Raw genomic sequence first — 15,271 nt, 5'->3', positions numbered from 1 at the left:
CGGGCTCTCTGAGAGGGGTGGAGGAATTGAACCCGGCTCAGCTGGGCCAGTTGCCTACAAGGCAAACCCGTACCACTGTGCTATGGCTCCAGCCATCACAGTGCTTTAATAAAATTAAATAAAATTAAAAACAGTCAAAAGAAAGAAAGAACCAACTCATAGAAACGTACAGGTCCACTAGAGATGACCTGATTATCTCTCTCTTTGCCTAGAAAGAGAGTGGCATTCAAGTAACATTGCCTCAGTTTGCAGTTTTGTTTTTGACTTCTTCAGAGATATTGATTTATGTTATCAACTAGAATGATATAAGTGAATTATGCTGAATAAATTAAGGGCAAAGTGAATTTGAGACTCAGAATATGATTTGAGGCAGACTAAATAGCCACTAGTTTTCTTCTGCATTTTGACCTTCACAGCCCCCAGACATTCCATCATTTCTTTCTAGAATGGTACAATAGCTTCTTAATTTGAGACCCATTCTCATTTTCTCCCCTGAATTTTGGATCTTGTAACCAGATAAACAATGACTTCTCCAGGACTCGCTTCCCATCTTCTTACTTCTTTGGGACTTATTTAAAGACAAAAAGCCACTTATTAGCACTCATCAAAAATGAGCATCCCTCCTGCCACAGAGGCGGGGTGGGGTGGAAGGGATGGGATGGGAGTGGTGGGAGGGATGATGGGACCATTGGTGGTGGAAAATGCACACTAGCGAAGGGATGGGTACTCGACCATTGTATGACTGAAACGTAAGCACGAAAGTTTGTAAGCATGGTGATTCACTAATAACAATTTTTTTAAAAAACGAGCATCCCATTTGGTTTTGCATTTGTTGGCCTTGCCCTAGACTGTGATTATGAGAAAAGAGATGCTATTCTCTTAGTTTATATTTTAAAAAAATTTAGCTACCTTGAGAAACTCAAGGTATTTTTATTTGCAAACTTTATAAATAATAACTAGAAAGTTTGTCTCTGAAATTTAAAACACTTGTCACAAAATTTTATGTAGATCTTTTCTTTAGTGGAGAACATTATAAGTATTTTGAAAAATGTATTGTTCACCAGAAAAGTAAAACAAACGGGTTCCCAAGTCTTTTAATTAGTCATTTAATTAGTAATGTCAAAATGTACTGTTAAAAATTTATAGGTAAAGGTAAAAGGTAAAGGCCCTCCCGTTGTTCATCGATTTGCTCGAGCGGGCCCAGTCACATCTCCATTGGAGACTTTGTTGTTACTGTGCTTGGCATATAGAGTACGTCACGGGGAGCTTGCCAGGCTCTGCCATGCGGGCGAGATACTCTTGGTAGTTTGCCGGGCTCTCCGAGGGGGGCGGAGGAATCGAACTCGCATTGGTGGTATAGTGGTGAGCGTAGCTGCCCTCCAAAAATTTATACTAAACATAATTTTGTAGCTTTTCCATAAATAAAAATATTTCAGTAGCATCAATTATATAAATGTTAGCATATATATTTTTGTCTCAATTAAGAACTGAAATGCAATTTCCCCCTAATGCTAATCTAGGTTAAGATATTTTCTACATTTCCAATTGGCTATTAAATACGTAAGTTTGAAAACATATTAAACAGTTTTATATTCTTTAAATTTGGGAAATTATGTATTTTTATTTGTAAAAATATTTCTTGAGTATTACTTAACTGCAGTAGGAAAAGTAAACATTTGAGAATCTTTGTGCTTATTATTATGACAGTAATAATATAGCTTGAGAAAAACAATGCCCTCAGAATTCCAGCAAATACTGTGTAGTACTGTAGCACTGTCCTCCCATTGTTCATCAATTTGCTCCAGCGGGCACCAGTAACATCTCACAACAAATGGTGAGACTTGTTGTTACTGTTTTTGGCATATCGAATATGTCATGGGTAGCTTGCCAGGCTTTTGCCATGCAGGCGAGATATCTGGGTAGTTTGCCGGGCTCTCCAAGAGGGGCGGAGGAATCGAACCCGGGTTGACCGTGTACAAGGCAAACACTCTACCAGCTGTGCTATCACTCCAACCCAAATACTGTACATTTATTATAATTTTTTCCTCAGTGCTACTTAGATCTAATAAACATATAGCATAAGTATAATATAAATAGCATATTAACTTAATATATATGTATAAGGTAAAGGTAAAGGTAAAGGCCCTCCCGTTGATCGTCGATTTGCTCGAGCGGGCCCAGTAACGTCTCCATTGGAGACTTTGTTGTTACTGTGTCTGGCATATCGAATACTCTCGGTAGCTTGCCGGGCTCTCCGAGAGGGGCGGAGGAATCGAACTCGGGTCGGCCATGTTGGCCGCTTGTAAGGCGAACGCCCTACCCCCTGTGCTATCGCTCCAGCATGTGTATATTAAACGTTTACTTAACACCTTTATCCTGTCACATCGTTAACATCATTCTGGACAAAATGCCATTATTAGAAATAAGAAAATCTGAATATTAAGTGACAGTGAATATTGGCATCGAACTTTGGGCCTGGAACTAAAGCTGCAGAAAGATCTAAGTGAAGAATTTTGTCTCTGATTTGATGGTACAATTGAAAATACATATTTTTATCTTTTGTCTTTTTATAACTCTCCCTATTACTTTTCACTAACACTGTCAACATAAAAGGAAAAGTAGCTCAGAATATTAATGCAGTTTAAATATTTCTTTTTTAAACATCTCATTCATATTAGTAGAAGGAAAAGTCAGGGAAACAAAAAAGAACTAAAACTATTATTATTTTTTTTACGTCAGTATAAATAATATTGACCACGCAAAAACAATGACCAACTTTCTTGTGTTTGTTTACAGAACTGTTTTCCATGTTTCAGTCATATATTAAACCCCAAAATCCAAATAAATTAGGGGAGGGAAAAAAACCTGGAACTTAATAAATAAAATTAAAAGGATGATTTTACTACTTTTTGGGAGTGCTTTATTTGTTTCAAATGGCTGGTTTTAGACAACACAGAGCTGGAAATATTACAAGACTTTCTTACTGACTGGAGCTATTTTGAAATGATTATAACATAAATAGAAACAGAAGTTTACTTTACTGAACTTCCTTTTAAGGACACCCACGATTCAAAGCATTATAAAACTGAAAGGCTTTCCAAGATCCTATTTAACAGTAAAAGAAAGAAAGAGGATTTCAAGTTTCTGCCCATTCTTCACTCTCTCTTTTAGGGGCCCCTCTTACATTCTAAAAGAGTTGCCATTAGTTTAAAAAGAAAAGAAAAAGATCTGGCGGTTGCAGGAGCCCGGGAAGGGAACCAGCAAGTCTGATGTGGGAGTTCAGTTAACCAGTGAAGTCGAACTCAACTGTCAAACCCACAGAGGGAAGTTAATCGGGGTAAAGATTATTACTTGTGTGTTAGACAATGACTAACTGCTTCTTCCCAAGATCTAAATACAATCACTGAATTGCTTGGAATAATTCACTGGCAAGGGGACAGCTATGACTCGCTGTCTATTTATGCCTCTGCCCACTGGCGTTTGTTTTCGGACTGAATAGCTGAGTGCAACGTTACAAACTCTTGCACCAGAAGAACGAAAGTAAGATACTGCCACGAACCAGCAACGTTTCTCAGATAAATAAGCACCCCTGCTCTCTATCTGCGTGTTCACAGCAGCGTGACTGAGTTCAAGAAGAAACGGAGTCAGAGTTGCTTCTTGAAATTAGGGGAAAACTTTTCCTTCCGAGTCTAAATGTGGCAGGTTTTTTTGAGTTAGCAAGGATACTACACTTTTCAAGTTACGAGGCGAACCAAACACACACACACACACACACACACACACACACACACACACACACACACACACTTTTTTTTTTTGCACAACCCCCAGCTAGAGAACCTGAAGTTCACTTACTTGTCCTTTCTGCCAGGATTCCACTATCTCCGCGTCTGTGTTCTTGCCTTCCAGGAGGGTTAATTCCTGGGCCCAGGTGCTCAGCAGGGCATGGAACTGTCCCAGGGCTTCTTCCAGCCGAGCCACTTGACCAGAGAACTCCTGCTCAGAGAGGGCCATCTGGCTCACCAGGTTCTCCAGGCTGCTCTGCGTCTGCAGCACACTGTCTTCCCACTGCTTCCAGTCGGCACGCAGGGCCTGCATCTCTGTGTCCAGCCGCTCACACCCACCGGCGCTTGTGTTCTGTTTCACGGCCGGGGCCAGCGCCTCCACTCGGCCCAGGCGGCTCGCACCAATCTCTCTGGAATCCATCAGCTCCTGTAATGGAATATTGCCATGGTAACCGAGACGGGCCCGTGAGTCACTGCACTGCAAGTTTCCAAATGTGTACAGAGAGGGACCCTGTCCCGCGCGAGGAAATTTTAGCCAGGGTGCCCAAGGGAGCCGGGATCAACCCGGTTCTCCCAGTGCCAAGTGATAATAGCCAGGAAAGGTCCTCGTGAGCACCAAGGCTGGGTGGCAAAGGAGGCTGAGGAATCATCCCTGATCCCAAACAAAGATCACCAGAGGCCTGACATCCAATATTATGTGAAACTGCTTTAATGGGAACTTCATAGCTGGCTGTCACGCTCTGCTCTTAAAAACATGTAAATTCATATTTCTCCTTACGTCAAAAAGAACTATGGCTAAAGCAAGCTCTGTTCTTGGTCTCTGGTCCATTCTCATCTGCTTCCAGAAGGGGGTGACTAAACTTATAACAGGAGTTATTGTGTCCCCCACAATATGACAATGAGCCCGACTCAAGTGCTGTGGCATCTTAAGTAAATATTTTTAGAATAACTGTATGAATATTTCAAGACATGCTCTCAATCAAATGTTTAAAATATCCTTTTAATTAGGCTTACCTATTGCTATTATTTTTTATTTTTGTTTGTTTTGAGGGCCACACCGGTGGTGCTTAGGGGTTACTCCTGCCATCAGGAATCACTCCTGGTGGGCTCTGGGGATCATATGGGGTGTCAGGGATAGAGCCTGGGTTGGCTGTGTGCAAGGGAAGTAACTTGCCCACTGTTCTGTCTCTCTGGCCTCTTATTTTCATTCTTAAAAAGTTACTAGAAATGAAAAAAAATTGGTTATCACTTTGATTTTGTTTTGTTATGTTTTAGGGCCATACCCAGTGATGCTCAGAGGTTACTCCTGTCTCCACACTCTGAAATCACTCCTGGTGGTGTGTGTAAACTCACACAACTTGGGGGGCACGGCACCCACACGGCGGCGGCTCTATCTCTCCCACCACCCGCGTTCGGTAGTCTCACCCTTCTACCACCCCGGAGAGGTCGATGGCGATGGTCAGGCGGAGGAAGGAACGAGGGCCAGGCTGGTAGGTATTAGTCGTAGTTTATTCTGATTCTCTCCTCATCTCTCCTTCTGTCTCTTCTTCTCTCTCTCTGCTCCCATCTCTCTCTGTTTCTCCTCGTCTCTCCTGTCTCTGCTCCCATGCTACTTCATTCTCCTTCCCCATCCCCCTTCATCCTCCTCTTCCTTCTGATCCTCTCTGAACTTCTGCTTCTTCCTTCTGCCCCTCTCTGAACTCTCTTCTTCCTTCTCCTGCCCCTCTCTGAACTCTCTTCTTCCTTCTCCTGCCCCTGTCTCACTCCTACAGTACAGTTAAATCCTCTCTCCTGAGGAATTGTTCCCCCAATTACACATAGGTGTGGTCACAATCAATAGGGGTGGAGATGAACAGGGGTAGAAATCTTAGCCTCAGGGAAGACCGCTCCTAGGACAGATCCTTCCTTAGCAGGAGGACCCACCCTAGAGCAGAATTCATGGGCGTGCCTCTCCTCTCCTTGTCCAACAAGCATATAAAATATTATATAAATCATTTTGTATGGATACAGTAAGAAATATCTTAAACTTATAGAATTGCTCTCCTAGGGCCATCTCGATCTCAGACTACGGTGCTCAGGCCAGATAGTCTTTCCCACCCCTAGCAGGATCCTAGTCTTGTCGTTACCTTTGGATCATGACAGCATTTGTCTATGATCAAACTCTTAACTTATAGTTAAGAATCGTGGCACTTTGGCCTGGCCCATTTCGCTGCCAGGGTAGCTCACTGCTTGCCCTGGGTCCATTCAGTCCCTCGTCGGGACCCTGCTTTTGGGGTGTTAGGAACTATGGGCAACTGAGGCTTAAGTCGAGAAAGATGATGCCCGGGAGTGAATAATATTCAAGGCCAATCAAATCCTAAATTACAAAGCATAATGTTAACGGTCTTCCTGTATCTATACAAAAAGGATATTACTTTAAAGTAAACTGTTCATAAGGCATAAGGAGAGGAGAAAGGCAATATTTCACTCATACATATAAAATCATAGATTTCTGGGAAACTGATCTTACAAACTAACAAAGTCTGATTAAGGGGAAAGCTGATTAACTGGGTAGGAAGGAGAGCATAGGAAAGACTGTTTACATGTTTACATGTAAACACAATGGAAGTGGAAGTGCCTCTGGAGCACTGTGGTGGGTGTAACCAGATAAAACCTAAGCTTCTTGAAGGACAAAGCAATGTTACCCAACAGTGGTGCTTTGGGGATTACACGGGATGCTGGGACTGAAATCAGGTTGGCCATATGCAAGGCACTCATCATACCTGTTGTACTATCACTCCAGCCCCATCACGTTGTTTTTACAATGAATTTCTTGCAGTGCTAAGACTCAAACCCAGCTCTCACAGATGTGAGGCATGTGCTCTACCACTGAACCACATTCCCTGTTCCAGCTTAAAGCACAAAAATATTGGAAAAGAGGTATAGTTAAATTTAAAAAAAAAACCTGAACTATGCATTGATGATTAAGTAAAATAGTAATACTTCTTTCTAAAAATAGATTCCCAAATTTCTTTCACTGACTTCATCTAGTAGTGCTTTTGTTAAAGGCAGGAATTTGGGGGCTGGAGTGATAGCACAGTAGGTAGGGCGTTTGCCTTGCACGAGGCTGACCCGGGTTTGATTCCCAGCATCCCATATGGTGTCCTGAGCCCTGCTAGGAGTAATTCTTAAGTGCAGAGCCAGGATAACCCGTATGCATTGCTGGGGGTTTTTGTGACCCAAAAAGCAAAACCAAAAAAAATAATAAAGGGCAGGAATTTGTTAGTATTAATACTAAGTTAAGACTTCCCTCCTGAATTAAATAAAAGGAAAAGATCATTATGGAAAAATTTCAATGAGAAAATAAATTAGACATTAACAATAGAAAAGTGGGTGGTTAAATATAAAGAAAACTTAACCACTGTGTTAAATATAAAGTGTTTATAAGATATCGTTCACATTTCGAGATTAGCTTAAAATAAATAAATTTTCTACAATTATACACAAGAGAGCCAGGTTTTTGTATAGATCATTTAAGTGTTTAGTTACAAAAGAATCCAAAGTACAAGCACATGAAATTCTGACATCAATTACTTTTTAAAATCTTATTTATTCATTAAGTTTTTGTGCCACATCTGGCAGTATTTAGGGCTTACTCCTGTCTCTGCACTCAGAAATCCCTCCTGGAAGTCCTGGGGGACCATAGGAGATGCTGTAGATTGAACTCAGATCAGTTGGGTGCAAGGCAAGAGCCTACCCACTGTACTATTGCTCTGGGCCCCGACACTCAATTAGACACACATATTCATCCTTTTCTGTAGCAAGAGTATCCAATAAACTTCCCATGTGTATCAGCAGATGGCATCAGTAATAGTTTGAAGAAAAATGGCAATTTTGGAAAGAAACCCATGCCTCTCTAATTAAGTGCTTATAATTGCCTTTATGAGTGATTTCATATTTGCAGTTCTGTTTATCGACTGTCCAAATAAAGGTTCCCAAAATACCCTTGTGCCTTGGCCCAGTTTTCTTTGGCACAGTAACAGGGCATTTCACTGGAGAGATGACTCTCTCCACTCATCTAGATTTTGGATAAGAACATCATCATTTCAAAGTGTTTTGAAATGACTTTTACATGCCTGTCCTTGTCTTACGATGAAACACGTTAAAAATATGATACACACACACACTCATACACATTTGATGGGAAGTTATCTATCTCTGAGTTACTCTGAGTTAGGTGGAGGATAACCTGGGCAAGAAAGCATGAGGGAGGTGCTTTTTACCCTACCTTCTGCATTTCCTCTGCACCCAGAATCTGTTTGGCATTCCCAGAGAGGCAAAAACGTACAGTCGAAATAACATCTGCGCTTCTATGTTCATTGCTGCACTGTTCACAATAGCCAAAATTTGGGAAAAAACCCGACTGCCCAAGAACAAATGACTGGTTAAAGAAATTTTGGTACATCTACACAATGGAATACTACCCAGCTGTTAGAAAAGATGAAGCCATGAAATTTACATACAAGTGGTTTTACATGAAAAGTATCATGCTAAGTGAAATGAGCCAGAAAGAGAGGGACAGACATAGAAGGACTGCACTCATCTGGGGAATATAAAGTAACAGAATGGGAGTCGAACACCCAAGAATAATTGAGATAAGTACCAAGGAGATCTGCTCCAGGGCTTGGAAGCTGGCCTTACATGCTGAGGGAAAAGGCAGCTCAGATAGAGAAGGGAACACCAAGTAAAGGATGTTTGGAGGACTTGCTTAAGATGCGATATGTATGCTGAAAGTATACTATAGACCGAACATGATGGCCACTCATTTGCAAAACCTCTATTGCAAACTCATTTGCAAAACCTCTATTGCAAACTACAACACCCTAAAGGAAAGAGTGAGCAAAAGGTAATTTCCTGCCACAGAGGCGGGGTAGGGGTGGGAGGGCTACTGGGATCATTAGTGGTGGAGAATGGGCACTGGTGGAGGGATGGGTACTCAATCATTGTATAACTGAAACCCAAGCACGAAAGTTTCTAAGTATACAACTTTACCTCATGGTGTTTCACTAATAAAAAATAATAAAAAGAAAAAGAAAAAATAAATTAAAATAAATAAATAAAAGGGGGGAAAAAAAGAATCTGTTTGGGACAGATGGGAGGACTTAGCCTCTATCTGCCTCACTTTCTTCTCCTCAAATTCTAGTCCTTCTCCCCTGATCTATCTCTTACATTTCTTCATACGGTTTTGCTTTTTGAAGTAGTGAATAAAAATACTTCAAAACAAGAGCATTGGGTCACGTGGAAAGCAGCTTTTGAAAGGAATTCTTTTCTATTATCACTATTCCCAAACAGGAATCTCGCTTAGTAACAACCATCCACCCACCCCTGGAGTCTCATCAACCTAAGAGGCCAGCAGTGGAGGCCCCAGGGTCTTTTCTCTAGCTGGACGCCATGTCCTTCCCCAGGATGCACGTGGCAAGGCCTCTCTGCCCTTCCTTATTGTTCTTTGTCTTTCCTTTTCTCCCTATTCCTGTTGGATCTTCTTCTGTGATTCCTTGAATAAATGAATTGAACACAGGCAGTGGCTGGATTTCAGGCCTGGGCCAGTTGTTCTCTCTGTTCTCTGCCTTACTCTTCTTGGTTCCATTTATTCTGGAAGCTTCAACAATAGGTAGAGGATTCTGCCTCTGCGCTTCAGCCCCGCTCCCTAACCTGATATTCAGACTTAAGAGTTCAACTGTCTCCCAGACTTAACCCCTGACACTTTGGATCCCATGGGTCACCACTGAGCCTTTCATTCTTCCTCCACAGTACCCCATCTCCTCTGCACGGACTTTTAATCTAAGACGGAGGCATAGTTGCAGAGTTCCTGACTCTAGGGTCAATTTCATCATGTCTACACAATCTTATTGAGTGCATTCTATAAGAAGTCATGTATATGCCCTCTCCCCTCTCTTCCCCTCCCCTCCCCTCCCCCTCCCTTCTTCTCCTCTCCTCGCCTTCCATTTCTCCCTCTTCTCCCCTCCATTCTGCTTTTTGCCTCCCCTATCTTTTCTTCTCTTTTCTCTTTCTGCCTACACCCAGCAGTGCTTAAAGACTAGTTGTGGACAGTGCTTAGAGTTGGCTCCTGGTGGCTACCGGGGGACCATGCAGTGTTGGGGACTGAATGTGAAGCCTGTGCTCCAACCCTCTAAGTAGATCTCTCTGGCCCTTGACACTAGTACTTAATGTGTTTGGTCTCACTTTTTATTTACAATCATTTGGGTGGCAAGTACTGCTGTTATTATTTTTTGCCAATAAAAATATTGAGACTCGAGAATTAGAGATGGGTAGGTAAAACAGGGGTTTAGTCTTGCACATGGGCAATCTCTAATGCTTCCTATAGCTCTGCAAGCATTTATAGAGTGATTTCTGAGCCTACAGCCAGGAGTGAAACATGAGTGACCCCAAACTCAAATATATTCATACATTAAAAAATTCAGACTTGAGGAAGGCAAGTGCACCAAGACCCATGAATTAAATCTGTAGAGGGAGGGTGCAGGATGGGTCTCAGGCTCCAGCACCTGAATCTGAAAGTAGAATGGTCTGTTCTTCCAAACTGTGTTTCTTACAGGATGCTCGGAAGGAACAGTTTTCTTTTAAACTGTGTCATATAGAACATGAGTAACAACAGCACTTGCCACTACACTGAAAGTTCCTTGAAGGATGCCCAATCCTGAGTGCGTAAAGTAATGGGTATATGAATAAAAGAGAATATTACTGACAACTGTCTCAAAGAAATATTTTAAAGAAGTATAAAGACAATATGCTTTCAAACATAGTTTTACTTCCTCTTTCTACAATGATGCACTATGCCTTTAAAAGCCTGTGAAGTCTTTAAAAAAAAAACATTTTTTGTTTTGTTTTTCCCCACATCCAATTGATTTCAGGGCTCATTCTCAGCTCTGTGCTCAGGGATCATTTTGAGGGACTAAGGGATCAAACCAGAGTCCACCATGTGCAGGGCAAGTGTTCCTGGTACTATCATTCCAGTCCCTATATTGTAAGATCTAAAGAAAATACTTTTTAAGCTCTTGGAAATAAATCCTCAAAATGGAGTTATTATTGGCTTGCTCTCTCCAGTCTATGTTCTTTCTCTCTTGAGCATGAATCTCTCTCTGCTTTTTTCGACTCTGAATAACCACAGGTACTTTCTTGAATATGTGTTTCTCTCTTTCCACCCCCTTAGGTCTTTCTCCCCAAGTTTAGCTCAATGAAACTACCTCGATTCACTGAAAAATGCAGTTATTATTGTTATCAATCATTTGTTCCAATCATCAGGGATAAGAACATAATTTCATCACTGTTTAAGTTATGATTATAATCTATGACTTTCTACAGGAGAAAAAAATGATTGCAATTGAACAATTAAGCAACAGGAAAGGAATGACACTAAATCTCTAGCTCCCTCAAATGTGTTAATTTCTATTTTCTATGTTGTCCTTATAAGGAGCAAATGAGGTGATAATTTTATGTCCTTTAAAGTATTTTCTTCCACGTTGTTTTCCTGTTGGTCTGGAGACCAGAACAAAACATCAGAATGACATTTCCAAGTTACTGCTCAAATACATTTACCTAAATCACTTCATAAACTTTCTTCCACTACATAAGAAAATAGTATTTGACTTTATCATTCCACCATGACAGCAAGGTATAGTTTTATGTTTCTGGTACTGCAATAAAAGACATGACCAGAAGTAAATGAAGGGATCATGTTCCATTTTGCCCAGAAGTTAAAGTGTCTTAAATTCTCTTCATTCTCTTAAATATGTTTAAAATTAATGAGATTCAGAGGTTGTAGAACACCAACAGACAATAAATTGGAAGGAAGCATTTTAAATTTTAAACAAAATATTATCCACTGCATATATGTATGTATGTATGTATATTTTTTAAATCTGAGATATGCTGTATTCAAGAATCAATGAACAGTGAAGTAGTAATAGTTGTTCCTTTTCTGACCTTAATTTTGGACAACTTTTTTTGAGTGGCCGAGGAATCTCCAGACATATCTGACCAGCGATGAAGCTCTTCCTTTGCTGAATGAAGCCAATCAGTGAATTCCTGGACTGCATCCAGATACATGAGGTGATCTTTCACCAGCTCTTCCACCTTCCGCATCTTCTCCTAGTAATCAAGCAAGAGACTACTTTAATAGCAGCTCTTACTGAGAATAGGAAATGACACAATAGGTCAGGTGACTTCATCCTCCTAATCCTCTAAGAGGACTTCACTCTTATTTATGAGTGTTCTCGATATTTAGTATATTATATTGAAATATGAAATCTTGAGTAGACTGAAAGACTTTGAGGAGACAAACATGTTTCCTCCAACTGAATTTTTTTGTGCTTAGCATAAATACCGATGTTTAGTGAATATAAGCCAATATCCTTTACTAATAATTTATCTCATAAAATGACCACAATAACTAGTGCTATTTTATTGAAGCAATGACTTATATTGCTTTTGCATATAGCATTCTGCTCAGCCCTTTAATTACATTTACTCATCTAAATTTCACAATGGAAATGTGATGGAGAAACGACTACCATCACCATTTTATAGGACAGGACACAAACAGAGGTTACAGAAGCCAAGAAATACCTCTTATGCTGCACCTTTGAAAAACAAAACCAAAAGCAACATTCAAGGTTGGTACCTTAAATTCTAGAGTTACAGTTCTCAATCACTAACAAAATTAAGAAATGTGGATAAACAAATTTACTTGCTAATAATTGTAGTATTAATAGTACAAATGAAAATGCTTATTTTCAACAGAATTTCACTAGCATTGCTACAAATAGACACTTTAAAAAATCAAGAAGGATAGTAATGGTTCAGAGATAAAAATAAAAAATAAACCTTGATGTGACATGTAATCTGGAAAATATGAAAAAAAAACAATTTTACTGATGAGAAATGTAAACAATATTATTCAAACAATTAAAATCAAGGCATAACCTTCCCGCCCCAACAGAGCCCCAGCAGTTGAAAACCTCCACATCCCAATTGCTGCCATGCTCAGAGCCGCTCTCCTCAGGCTTGGACTGAAATCTCCAAGCTCACTGGGAGCAGGAATGGGCCTCCTACCATCTCCCAAGTTTACCAGTGGCTTGGCAGTCACACCCACAAACTGGCCTTGGCACCATATAATCTCATCAATGGCCAAGATCCAGAGACACAGAAATAAATCTCCCAGAAGAGAGCTACATAGACCTAACCCTGAATGAATCTGCTCTATAATCATTATTCTAAATTTCAGAATTTCTGACTCACTCTACACCACTGTTGTACCAAGGGTAGCCCACAACATTTGATGGGCCTAGCAAACATGTTTGTAATCCCTTACACAAGGGCTTTATGGCTCCAGAATGAAATACAATATTCTTCACACACTTTCCTCTGAGGAAACTTTATTGAACCATTTTTAGTAGATTATTCATAACTGTCACTGTCACTGTCCTCCCGTTGTTCATTGATTTGCTTGAGCAGGCCCAATAACGTCTCCATTGTGACAATTGTTACTGTGTTTGGCATATCGAATACATCACAGGTAGCTTGCCAGGCTTTGCTGTGTGGGCAAGATACTCTCGGTAGCTTGCCGGACTCTCTGAGTGGGGTGGAGGAATCGAGCTTGGGTCAGCCATGTTGGCCACTTGCAAGGCAAATGCCCTACCCATTGTGCTATCACTCCAGCCCATTATTCATAACAAACAATGCAAAATTAATGGTTTCAGTTCTGCTTTGGGATTGGGTGTGGAAACATTGAAATATGGTGGTGGGAAGGTTCAATGGTGGTAGGACTGGAGTTTGAATATTAAATGCAATGAATTAATGTGAACAACTTTATAAAAATAAAATTAAATCTATAAAAATCAGGGCATAATTAGATCTGTATCTAATATAATAATTCATAATGATAGCTGAAGGCAAAAACTTTAAACAGTGATATTTGAGAGCCAAAGTGTATAGAAGTTACTTGTCATATGCAGGAGGCCCAGAGTTTTTGTTCGTTTGTTTGTTTTTCACCTTCGGTGGTGGGGTGTGTGTGTGTGTGTGTGTGTGTGTGTGGAGGGCATGGGGGGGAATACTTCTTTCAGGTTATCCTGAGGACTTACTCCTGGATCTGTGCTCAAGGATCACTCCTGATACTGGTGAAACATGAGGTATTGGGGATTGAACTGGGGTTCAACTTCATGCAAGACAAGTGTTTTAACCCCAGCACAATCTCTCCAGCTCCACAGCCTAGATTTGATTCTTGGCAGTGGATGGTCCCCTGAACACTACTGGGAGTGATCCCTGAGCTGGAAATGATACCTGAGCTCTACTGAGTATGGTCACGCCCCTTCACCACCAAATAAAGTAGTGATATTTGGGGCCCATATCATCTTACAACAACAAGAACAACGACAAATAAGTTGAATAACATCCAGGGTAGAGAAAGATGAAAAAATGTAAATAAAACACTGGAAAGTTAGGGGCGGGGAGAGAAAGAGAAAGATGAGCAGCCATAGGAGAGAAGTGTTTTGTACATAAAAATCTGCTCACCAAATGTACAAAGGTTTCATGGTACCAATTCCCCAGATCATTCCACCATAAAGTGCTCTTTATGGAGTTTTCAGTTTTCTTTTTCTTTTTTTTTTTTTTTTTGGCTTTTTGGGTCACACCCAGTCATGCTCAGGGCTGACTCCAGGTTCCACACTCAGGAATCAGTCTTGGTGGTGCCTGGGGGACCACATGGTATCCCAGGATCGAATCCAGGTTGGCCACATGCAAAACCACCCAACCTGCTGTACTATGGCTCTGTTCCCCAGAGTTTTCTTTTCAATGGAAGGCACTAACCTTGGCAACCGTGGTTATGTCATTAAACTGTGTTTTTAGTTCCTCCTGGGCAGCTTCCTTGAGAGACTCGTCTTCAGTTTTCTGGAAGAGCTCCCTGGCTTTTGCGGTGAGGCGGTGCAGGGCTCCCACATGGTCTTCTGCCTCTGACACAATGCCCTGAAAATGGTCCAGAAGGGCGAACTTCTCTTTCAGCCCCGGCTGCGGTTCTAAGGGGTGTTCTACTTTCCGATCCACAGACTCCATCCACTGCTCCAGTTGGTTTTTCCATTCTAGATAGTCATTCCACTGACTGATCACGGACTCCAAAGTGCTAGAATCAATATCCCACAGAAAAATGGAAGGTCACACTTATGTCAGGAGTAACACATCTCGAGCGGGCTAAGAAAATCCTTCCCAAACGTGAGCTGTTTGAGTGAGGAATGTTGTAAGGGAGGAGAATGTGGCTGGAAGAGCAGAAAAAATATTGTGCGAACCCACAATACCATTCATACGCACAGACACACACAGACACACACACGAGGAAAAAAGAAAGGAAGAAAAAAGAAGGAAAGATAAGAGCTGCAGGAAGCCTTCATATGTGCTTGCTTTATACCTGCTCTTATATTTAACAGAGGAGTCTCAATCTT

At 41.0% G+C, this 15,271-nt stretch overlaps 1 protein-coding gene across 5 annotated transcripts in view; it reads right to left on the bottom strand.

The window, feature by feature from the left end:
* SYNE1 (spectrin repeat containing nuclear envelope protein 1) overlaps positions 1-15,271 on the bottom strand; it is a 566,819-nt gene that overhangs the window by 287,498 nt on the left and 264,050 nt on the right. For all 5 annotated transcript variants that reach the window (XM_056125930.1, XM_056125931.1, XM_056125932.1 and 2 more), the window contains 3 exons: positions 14,646-14,955; positions 11,766-11,930; positions 3,856-4,212 (listed from right to left, as the gene is read on the bottom strand). In XM_056125930.1, coding sequence (XP_055981905.1) covers positions 3,856-4,212; positions 11,766-11,930; positions 14,646-14,955 — 832 coding nt within the window. The remainder of the gene's footprint in view (positions 1-3,855; positions 4,213-11,765; positions 11,931-14,645; positions 14,956-15,271) is intronic.

This window comes from Sorex fumeus, unplaced genomic scaffold (assembly GCF_029834395.1).
Source record: "Sorex fumeus unplaced genomic scaffold, SorFum_2.1 ptg000061l, whole genome shotgun sequence".
In the NCBI taxonomy this organism is placed as follows: domain Eukaryota; kingdom Metazoa; phylum Chordata; class Mammalia; order Eulipotyphla; family Soricidae; genus Sorex; species Sorex fumeus.
This window is presented reverse-complemented; position numbering and strand designations above follow the sequence as displayed.